The sequence below is a fragment of the Chaetodon auriga genome, chromosome 10 (assembly GCF_051107435.1).
Source record: "Chaetodon auriga isolate fChaAug3 chromosome 10, fChaAug3.hap1, whole genome shotgun sequence".
NCBI lineage: Eukaryota > Metazoa > Chordata > Actinopteri > Chaetodontiformes > Chaetodontidae > Chaetodon > Chaetodon auriga.
The window spans coordinates 16,545,650-16,556,731 of record NC_135083.1 but is presented as its reverse complement, the minus strand read 5'-3'; the positions used below and the strand labels follow the sequence as shown (position 1 = coordinate 16,556,731).

The 11,082-nt window shown below is 41.3% G+C and overlaps 1 protein-coding gene across 1 annotated transcript; it reads right to left on the bottom strand.

The window, feature by feature from the left end:
- On the bottom strand, positions 1 to 9,641 carry edn3b (endothelin 3b). The gene is made up of 4 exons (XM_076741779.1): positions 9,233 to 9,641; positions 8,820 to 9,021; positions 2,576 to 2,734; positions 1 to 1,656 (listed from the first exon to the last, which is right to left on the bottom strand). The coding sequence occupies exons 1-4, from the start codon at positions 9,324 to 9,326 to the stop codon at positions 1,602 to 1,604; spliced, it is 510 nt and encodes a 169-aa protein (XP_076597894.1). The 5' UTR covers positions 9,327 to 9,641; the 3' UTR covers positions 1 to 1,601.
- Between the last annotated feature and the right edge of the window lie 1,441 nt (positions 9,642 to 11,082).

Here is an 11,082-nt window from a genome sequence, read left to right as displayed (position 1 = left end):
CTAGGGTAGACCACATAATTTGGTAAGTGGTTTGGTTTGGTGAGACACACTGCTTGCCAACTGAAAAAGAGAGACAACACAAACGTGTCATGAGATGTTAACTGTACTGGTCTTGTTAAAGGAGAACAGTTTCTGCTGTTGGTAAAACATTATGCAACTTGCAAACATTTTAACAGGATAAAAAAGTAAATGCTCAGCAGGAGCCAAAAGAACTATTTGACAAACTGGACATGGACACAGAACAGTGAAGGTGCGGGAGAGAAAAACTGCAAGGCTTCAGTTACAGGTCAGCGGAAGAGCACACGTGCCCCAAGAAGCAAGGAACACAATCAGTCAACTATAGTGAGCACTGCATGCTATCCTGTCACTTTAACTGCTTTAGCTTCATGGAGTTTGACACACTTGATCTACAGTCTCTTTAGACCTTGGGCAACGTGGTGTTTTTTTCTTCACCTCAAAGGTTCTGTGAATAAAAGAAACACAAATCCATATTGACCCAGGGGTTGTTATTTGCTCAAATGTGGCTGTGGGTGAAGCAGGCGTTATTCTGTATTTTTCTTATTGTGAGTAAATCCCATTACATTACGTCTGTCTCAATACTTCCCATTTTTCTTTCTGGAGCGTTCAGCCCGATGCCCATTTACTTCTAATGAGGTTGTGAATCTGTAAAAATGAGTCACAAATATATAGTTTCATCTTTTATAAAAGCTGAGTGCTTTCTGGGAGATTTTAGCAAACATTATTCAAACAGGAGTGAATATTGCATTTGTGGGGGACTATTTTCACCTGCGCATTAATATACATTTGGTGTACTATTTAGTCGTGCCAGCTGGACTGTGTATGTAGGTTAAAAAAGAACTACAGTGCCCATGTTCATTGTGATGAGAGAACATGTCACCCAGTGCAACAGTGTGGTTCTTTACAATGTTTTTAATAGTTTTTGGACACAGAGGGATAAGATATATAGACAACACAGACAATACTTGTTAATAGAACAAAATTCATTGTTGGTTTTGGTCTTTCCAAGGGATTTGTTGACATTGAGAAAAATATAGAATAACCTCTGCCTTGCTCTTTAACATGTAAGTTAAAACTTATAACACTTTGTTGACCATGTCTCTGTTGTCCCTTCAGGATTGACACAAACTGATCTCATTGCACAATCTATCCAAGCACAGCTGAATCAAGGACAATTCTATATTCAATCCTCCTTGGATAATCTTCACAAACATCAACACTCTGTTACTAGGTGTGAAATACAGAACAAAAGGTTTGTCTGATCAAGCTTGTCAGAAGCAAAGTCAGTGGCTATTATGGTGTAATTAATCCTCACGCTGCTCTCAAGCAGGAACAAAAAGGGGATAGCCTTCAGGAATCTACCGAATTTGCCGAAGAGTTCTTGAAACCACTTGGCCTGATGGAACTTGCTCCAAGAGATGTGATGTGAGGAATGTCAGCAGTGTCAAACTCCAAAGCTCATTTCTTGAATGTGAGTGTACCTGTGGAGCCCATAGTGCCGAATGGAGAGTGAAGGAGGCAAACAGGCGGGAAGGGTCCATTTCCCCGAGGAGACGAACAGTAGATGGAGAGGCGTTAAACTGTCATCCAGGACCAGGGGCTCTGTGGAGACTCCTGACTGGCGCTGTCTGCAGGGGACTTTGAAGAAGAATAACAAAAGACAGATTTTAAAAAAAAAGGAGCAGGGGTCGAGACATCCTGACTGTTTTATCTCTGTATGGGACAAAAACCTTGGATCCTACATTTCTCATAATGTAACCACTAATGTCTGTTTATTAGACCCTCACTGCTTTGGTGTTAATATAAATACTGCACACAGTTCTCAGTAGCTTGGTTTCTAGCTAACTATTTATACGCAAATTGCAAAGTAACAAATCTTGCAAGTAAGGATTCCCATGATTTAAATATATGGGGGGGGGGGTACATTTGGCATACATTTATTGTTATGTTTTTGTTCTTTCTGTGGTTTTCATTAACAATTGATTCAGAGCTCAGGAAACCTCGTGAGTATTTTGTCTCTCAAAATGAATTTTGTTATCAACTGAAAGTCGTTTTTTTTTTTTCATGACATCTTGTACAACAACAGATTGTTAAAATCTAATCTCAAAATAATGTTTTTTCCATGACAGTGGATGCCACAACTTTAGAATTTAGTTAAATATGTAATTAATTAATCAATTAATTACATCTTTAGAGCACTTTTCATACATACAATCTAGCACAAAGTGCTTTACATGTTAAAAGCCCCCCCAACCCCCAGACCCCCACCCCACGACTCTCTCTCTCTCCCTCTCTCTCTCTCTCACACACACACACACACACACACACACACACACACAGCGGCAATATTAAATAAACAGAAGAGCATTTAAATACCCATATCTGACCTTTACAGAGTTAAGTAATGCAAAACATCCCACTCTGGACACTTTGGCAGTTTTAAATACTATTAATGGCCTTTTCTCAGCTTCAGTCAAGACACTTGACATGCTTGATGTGACAATGTAAATAAACACAAAGAGAAGGATCAAGTGAATGCAGAAAAATTTAGACTGACCTTGACAGACAAAAATAATGGCACTCAGGGTCTGTGTCGAGCACGGCACAGACGCAGCGCTCTGTCTTTGCCTCCGCGTGTTCAGCTGCTTGTCCATCAACAGCACGTCTGATTCGCTGAGCTCCTCTGTAGCTCGACATTCCATAGGGCACAGTGCGTCTGAGAAGTTACAACAAACAGAGGCCATTGTTTTCAGTGGAAAAGACCTTAACAACAAATACTAGATGTTGTCTAGAGAGTGTTGGGACATATGGTCAAGCAGGCCTCAAACCAGCCTTCACATATTCTCCTTTCTCACAGAGTTGGAGAAAGTATTCAGATACTTCACTTCAGTAAAAGTACTAATTAGATTAGTATTACTCATGCATTAATATATGTAAGGTAAAAGCAGGATTTACTGTTGCAGTTGGTTGAGGTGGAGTATTTTGATTTATTATGTGTAGGACTAACTGACTAACTAATGATTATTTAGGGGTTAATCTATAGATTATTTTCTCAATTCATTGTTTTGTTTGTAATTTTTTTTTAAATGGTAAGAAATCACGTCAAAATTACCCCAAGCCAAAAAGTGACACCTTCACAATGTTTGTTTGTCTAACCAACAGTACAAACCTCAAAATTATTCATATGAATGAAGATTATAAAAGTTATGCAAAGGAAAAGTGAGACATTCTCACACTTGAGAAGGAACCATTAAATGCTTTTATGTGGAAAAAGTACTCAAACGATTCTCAAAATAGTTGGCTGTTAATTTTCTGTTACTTGATGAATCAACAATCGCTTCAACTCTACTTTTACATTTTCATGTGTTTTGTGTAATTAATCTGTAAAGTAACAAGTAAAGTAAGTATTCTGTTAACATAAGCTTACAGTAAGCTTTCTGAAAACAGTGACACTGCTGAATATTTTACATTACATTACATTCACTTAACATTTATTTACCGAAGGCTTTTGTCTAAAGAGACTTACAGTAAGTGCATTTGGCCATGAAGATGCACCTCAGTTATTGCAAGAATGATAAGGATACATGAAATCCATCAATAAGCAAACTACTTCAAGTGCTACATTAAGTAACAAGCGATGTGGAATGTTTTTTTTTTCTTCTCATGGGCCAAGATGTAGTCTGAACAAGTGAGTTTTCAGTCTGTGGTGAAAGATGTATAGGTTTTCAGCTGTCCTGAATCCTCCCAGTGGGGACTTCACAAACAGTTGAGATTTTGTTGAGTGATAGGTGGACCCCATTCATAGTGAGGGAGTAGCAAGCTGGCAGTAACAGAGTATAGTGGACAGACTATGGTGTATGTTTTGACCATATCCTGGCTGTAGGATGTGCCTCAGGCATTCCCAGCACAGTAGGAAAGTACTGGTCAATTGAATCATATTCAAGCATTTGCCGGTAGCAAGAGCAGGGTGCGGAGGAGCAGCACAGTGGGATAGAAATTGGGTAGGTTGAAGACTAGCCAGGCCTCTACATTCTGGATGACCTGCAGAGGTTGCAAGGCACATGTAGGCAGACCAGCCAGAAGGGAGTTGCAGTGATCTAAACATGACATGACAGAAGCCTGGACCAAATCCTAACCCTTCTGGATAAGGAATGGATGTATTCTCCTGATGTTGTGGAGCATGAATATGCAGGAGAGGGTGGTTGCAGCGAAAGACAGTTGGTCATCCAGTGTCATAAGCAGGTTCCTTGAGCCTGAGAGTGGGGGATACCTTCCCTGGAAAGAAAAGCAACTCAGTGTTGTCCATGTGTCAGGTGTTGTGTCAGTATTGACTCACATAGGTCAGCCAGGACATGCACCTGGGTTTCAGTCCATGGAAAAGACAGACGTTTTTAGTTGTGTGTCATTGGCATCGCTATGGTAGGAAAAACCATGTGCGTGAAGCGTCCAGTGACTTGGCAAGAAGAGAAAAGAGGATGGGAATGAGAAAAGAACTCCAAGGGACCGAAGTAGTGAGGCTACAACGCTCAGACACAGATGCTCCCCAAGTCAATTTGTAAGTGTGGTCCTTGAGATAGGATGTGAACAGGGAGAGTGCAGTCCCTGAGACTCTCAGTTCTTGAAGGGTGGAGAAGAGGATCTGGTGGGTCTCCTCCAGTGACAGAGGAGAGGAAGGCTGCACTAGCAATGTGAAATTCTTCTGTGACATCAAGGAAACATGACAAGGAGGCCTGCCTTCAACCCAGACTGGTGAGTGTTGAGAAGGTTGTTCTGGTAAAAATATGCAAAGACTTGGGTAAAGACAACATGCGGGTCTGTATTTCTTTGCATCAAATGGGTTGAGTGTGGCTTTCTTGCTGTTTTGAGAGTGTTCATAAAACAACCAGCTGGTAAGGTATTGATGAAGTGGGTAAAGAAATGAAGGAACTCATGACTGAAAAAAGTGAGAGGGGATCGGATCAAGAGGGCAAGTGGTTGGGTGATGGGAAGTGACCAAGGATAGTGATGAATTAGGGGAGAGTGGTGAAAAACAAGCTAGAGTAGGAGGTGAAGAAGTAGATATAGGACATGAGGTGCCAGCTGGTGGGTGGGGAAATGGAGTGAATCTATTGTTTTAACAAAGTAGTTAACAGAGTCGCTTGGTAGAAGGAAGGAGGGAGGTTAGAGAGTGGTGGGATCAAAGAGGGTACAAAAGACAGAAAAGAGTTTTTTGAGGTTGAAGAGGGAAGATTGAATTTTTGATTACAAGACAGAGCTTTAGCTGCAGATCAAGAGGCAGGAAGAGGTTGGTAGGCAAGAAGGTGCTCGAGGCACTTAGATTTGCACTATTGTCTTTGAGCTGCCTGTAGGGAGGTTCTGTCAGTGCGCACTGAGTCACACAACCACTGGAAGGTATGAAGAAGTGATCAGAGACCTGAAGAGGAGTAAGTAACAACAACAACTGAGATGTTAAATTTTATGTTTGGAATCACAGAGACGTCCTAGCGGGGGCCCATACTTGGGGATGTTTGATGGGAGGACATCTAATTCCTAAGTCACAGACACAGTGTGAAATATGAAAGGAGTGAAGTGTGGAGAGAGTAGAGGGAAAAATTTCCCTTTGGTGGAGATTAGCATACCAGTGCAATCCCAAAACAACCCCCCACCCTTGTCATGCCCTCTGCAAACAGGTCTGGCTGTGTGGGTGAAGGAGTAAAATGGGGAGAGAGCTGCAGGGGTGGAAACATTGTCTCGTGTGATCCAAATCAAGGTAATCCAGGGATTGCAAGGCCACGTGGCCAGAGATAAAGTCAATCTTGCAGGTAGCTGACTTGTTGAATTGCTGAATTCCACAGGCACCATGCTGCAAGGTATTGGATGTGCGTGGAGCAGGACGGGTAGATAAAATATTTTTACATTCTGTTAAAGGTTAAATATTTTGGGACTTGATAATGGAAAAACATAGGTCGCCAGGAAGGTCTATGAAAGTGAATAATAAATTTCCAAATATCAAATTAACAATGTCAGAGAATCAATCATTGTAAACTTTACAGTTTTACCTTTAACCCTCCCCATCGGGACAGCACTGTTTCTGCTTAGAGGTTCAGGCTGGCATCAGTCATCTTGTCACTATTTGCTCCCTCTTTCTACTCATATGTTTTGGACCATTTGTGATGGATTTTGTGTGGAAGAAATATTAAGGTGTTTCACAGCTGGGAGAAGGGTCAGCCAATGAGGGCAAAAAGAGCATCCTGATCCATCAAGTCTGTTATCATATTACATTTCAAACAATTCATCAACAGTATATTTACTAAACTGCTTTCCACTATGTTGGTCCGCCTGCTACCTGAACCTCTTTGAGTAGCATTGCTGATGTCCTTCTTGCCGATTCCACTGTGTTTGCCTGATATGTATGATATTTATGACTGTGAACCTGCCTGACCTCAGGGTTAAAGGCTTTTAAACTCATACCTGTCCAATCTGAAGTGACTGTTGTGGGTCAGAGTTCTATCTTAATGTATCACAAAAGGATCTGGAAGTGATGTCATCAGCAGCTGGAGACTATTATCTGACAGCAGAAGAAGGGGCTTAGGGAAACTTGACTTTTAAAAAATGTGGTAAGCTGAGTAAAAGCACTTTCATTGAAATTGTAGTGTATGGTAGAAGTCACACGTACTCACACTGACACTTGGAAGCTACAGCATAACCACAGTCTTGCGAGCGATTAAGCTCACAGTAAGACTAGCTATGGGGGAGAGGTGACATCCACTTGGTTACTTTCCATGCAGATTTTAGGAAACTTGAGCTCCAAAGAGCCCTTTGGGAGTTCATCTTCAATTATAGCACAATGCTCCCCACACTGTCAGCACATACTCACTGCTTTTATATTAATGTTGCAGTATATGTCAATGTCTCACTTAGTCTCTAAACTATGTCAATTTGTCCCAACTTGCTAAGCAGTAATAAAGTTGCCTGTTTACCTGAAACAGCCCACAGCAATCTTGGCACAAGAAGACAGAGGAGGGAAGAATGCTTTCCTACTGTCTTGCCAAGGATTTTAATATGCGGTTAAGAGGTGGCAAAACAAAGACATCCAAACAAGAAAGTCTTGGAAAATATATTTTGAGGTATTGCTACTAATCTGCGGTATGCTAGGCACATGTTGAACACACTTTGTGTAAGCACGAACTGTGAAAAACTCGCACTCACTGTAATTATGCCAGCTGGTAATGTTCACTTTTTTTGTTTCCTTGTCACCTTCAGAGACAACTCATGAGATACAGGTAGAGCACCTCTGGTCGTAACAAGCCCCTGGCCTTTGGTGACGGGAAAATGACTGTGTTGATGATCCCAAGACAAATCCACTGAACTACTACCACCATTATCAGTAATAATACCTGGATTATGTTGCCTTCCTCAGTGGTTGTCCATACACAACAGCATAAAATGCCACAGGCCAATTCCACCTCTACTTAAAGGAAAAGTTAATTAATCTAAATTGTGTGTAAGTTTAAGTATCTTTTATGAAATTAATTCACTTGGTTTTGTTTGACAGGTCTACAAAAAACAAACAAACAAACAAACAAAAAAAACACCCACGCTAACTACCGTGATACAATTTTGGTAAACAGAAAACTCCCTTTGAACAAATCCAGCTAGTCTGTGATGGCCAGAGCATTTTAATTGAGTCAAATCCACCAAGATGAAAATGAAGAACTGGGCCTTTTCCTATAAACAATTAGCTTGACATGACAGATTTCTTTGTGATCTCTGTCTATTCAGCCTCACAACAACCCACACTGCAGATTAATAGTATATTTCAGCTGCTTGGGCACTTTGTTCACTCATGACAGGGGAGCAGTCGTTACATCTATTATCATATCTTCACAGATCAAGCCCATGTTTTTTTAGTTTTCTTTTCCCAATTTTTTTTTTTTTTTCTTTTTGATTTTGCTGCCAGAGAGAGGTGGGGGTGTTCGGGGGGAGGCAATGGCATGCAGCAAGGGGGTCAAGGCTGGAATCGAGCCTTGACACAGCCTTAGTGCATTGAGCATGCACTCAGCCAGGTGAGCCATTAGGGCGCCTCCTCAAACCCATGATTAATGAGGCTTGAGCAGTGATTTATGTCACTTTTACCGCAGAGTTGTGAATGCATGGAGAGACATTCTGCATATTTCTGATCAGAGCATGCATTAGGTATTGTATCCTGGACTTTTGGTGATTCTGGTGCCTTTGTTCTGCATGGGACATGAATGCTAATTAATATACGCAGCCTAATTAATAATCACCTGATGATGGTGCAGGATGTATTTTGATATAGCCATCAAGCCGTCACCCACGTATATTTCCCGCTTTGGATTTAATTTAGCCTGGACCACAATAAAGTAGTAAAGAATTCAGTTTAATTATCTCTATTCCATATCTTCCTGTTATTGGAGTAACATTTCGAACAATCATTTTTAACCTGAACCCGAAATACAGTGACATGGACATTAACCATTACCAAAAGATGCTACGGGAATAGCAATCCTGCAGACTCAGGCTCATGTGTTAAGCCACTAAGAGGATGAGAAGGTCAAATAGCAGCCAATACAAGAGCGACTAAGTTTGACCTTGCAGGGCGCCTTAGATTCTTTTGGGCTTGCCATCACTTGATCTGACTTTGTCTGGCCCTCCAGGGAAGAAATTACCTTGTGTGACTTGCTACTCTATCTGAATCTCATTTGAGTTGCACAAACCAGCCACCCGCCAGTCTCGGCTTTAAAGACGAGACATTATGAAAGATGAAAGATATTTTAAAGTGTTTAGCAAAGCATGCTTACTCGGGGGTGTTGATCCAGATGATATCCAAGTGGCAGTAGTAGACACACTCTTTATCCTTGTAGGAATAACAAGTGCAGCGCTTGGTTCTGGACTTTGCCTCCGTTGCCTCAGACTGCTTTAAACCCGCGGATCTCCCGGACAAGCTGGTGTCTTGGAGACCTCCGGGGTTGACGTCGGGAATGACCCAGGCATCGAAGACACCTTGTATTGTACAAGAAATGTAAGAAATAATAATAATAATAATAATAATAATAATAATAATAATAATAATAATAATAATAATAATGTCAGTAATAAACAATCAGACAAACATAAAAAACAGATGAGGATATAGGCTTAATAAATAAAAGAACAGATATGAAATACAACTTTGTTGGAAAAGTTTGTCGCAGCCTTCTGACACCAAACGTACCTTGTACGAGAATCAATACCACTAATTTGAAAAGCATGATTTTGGCGAGGACGGACAGTATCCTTGACATGTCAGATATTCCAAAATGTATCATCGCCTGACGAGGATGCAGTTGTCAAATTAATCTCCCACCAGCATCGAGTGAAAATCCATGAACTTCGGCGTAGATGTCCATGTGCAGCTCATTTCATACGGTCCAGACGTCAGATTATGAATCAGAGGATGCTTGTTGCACAGTTTCTTCCAGCTTCATCTCATAAATTATACCTGAAACACGCGCATTGAAATCGGAGGAAACTGTGGTTTTCCTGGGCTTCTACTAATTGCTCTCCAGCTGATGTTTGAAGCAACGAGCGCAACGATGCTCCTCAAAGTCCTTTCGCCTCCTAAAAGCTCAAATCAAAAAGACAAACGGCCTGGCCGACGTTTGGGTACACGCCCACGCCTGTCTGAACACACCCTCTGTGTAATGCACCAACTCAGCATGTATTCACTGAGTGGAACTGCTCCTCTTGTGCCCCTGTGGATACATGACATGTAAAATGGGATATTTATCTTAAAGATCGAGAAGAGATCATTCATCAGTACTGGCATGAGCCCCTGGGCTTATTATTATCTCACATACTGCACAACACAGCTGTACCATAAGAGTATAGTTCCCTTTTTTGTTGTTGTTGTTGTTGTTGTTGTTGTTGCAGCTGTAATTTACTTAAGAAACAGAACCACTTCACTGAGAGTACAGACAGACAAAAACACGCCTCACAATGTAGTCAATCTGGACCAAAGACCTATAATTTTAATTTCAACATGTGCACACCTTTGTTATGTAAGAGTCAGTCTGGAGATGATCACAGCCTGTCCGGAGGCAAAGATGCAGTGCTGCTTTTGCCCAGCAATGGAGACCAAAGCGAGAAGCCAGACAGCGCTGATGTTTTGAGAACATTTGAATGTTCACACCAGGATCAATTTGTGCAACGGCTTCCAATGTATTTGGGCAGGAGAGTTACTGTGTTTGAGTTTATTACCCCACTGATCCAAATCCACCTCAAGGCCTTCTACACGCAGTGCTGCTGTCATACAGGAGCACTGCTTTGGCATCTGCTGCATGATTTAGTCTGTTTTTCGGGAGACCCATAAGCTGTGTCAGTTGATAAAGTTTAGATAAATATATAAAGTCAGTGCTGTCATCTATCAAGGTCAGACAACTTGTCAGCAATTATAGTTAATGATTTAAGTTTGGCTTTAGTAATTGTGCTCATTGTTTGCATTGCTGAGGTGATATAGATCTCTCCAGGGATGGCATTAAGATTGTCTGAAAGTTTCCTCAGTGACTAATAACTACAATTAGACTGTACTGAAATCAGTGTGTGTTTGTGTGCATGTGTGTAGTTGGAGCGTCTGCCAATCTACATCTGCATTTTGAGATAGATGAGTGGCCAGATAGGCACAAGCACAGGGGAGTGTATATACTTTCTCTTCTCATGCAGAGAAACCCCAAAAGCAGTTGTATGGTTGGCTGCTGAAGTGCCGGGCTTGTCTGAAGTTGATTGTGGGTACCAAAGGGTCAGGGTTAGGGTTAGGGACAGCCCTTGGACTAACGAAGTGTCAATGCTGGTAAAGCTGACCACTGAGAGAGAAAAAAACAATGAAATTAATATATATGAACGATGTGGTAGAAAGTGGACGACCAGGATGTAGGCGGAGAGATGTGTCAATTACACCAGCATAATGTCAGAGGGTTCACAAGCCTCAAGAACACACCTGCACTGTTTGGAAACTAACAGTGGGATGAGTCAAAGATCAATCTGTTCTAGTATGATGGAAGGTAGATGGTATGGAGCAGTGCATGT

What these genes read in the sequence shown, in the direction of transcription:
- edn3b (XM_076741779.1), bottom strand. Translation starts at nt 9,326, where the DNA reads ATGATACATTTTGGAATATCTGACATGTCAAGGATACTGTCCGTCCTC. An exon ending in ATCTGGATCAACACCCCCGA is followed by an intron (nt 2,735 to 8,819) that starts GTAAGCATGCTT and finishes GTAACTTCTCAG; the next exon opens with ACGCACTGTGCCCTATGGAA. An exon ending in CATTATTTTTGTCTGTCAAG is followed by an intron (nt 1,657 to 2,575) that starts GTCAGTCTAAAT and finishes TCTTCTTCAAAG; the next exon opens with TCCCCTGCAGACAGCGCCAG.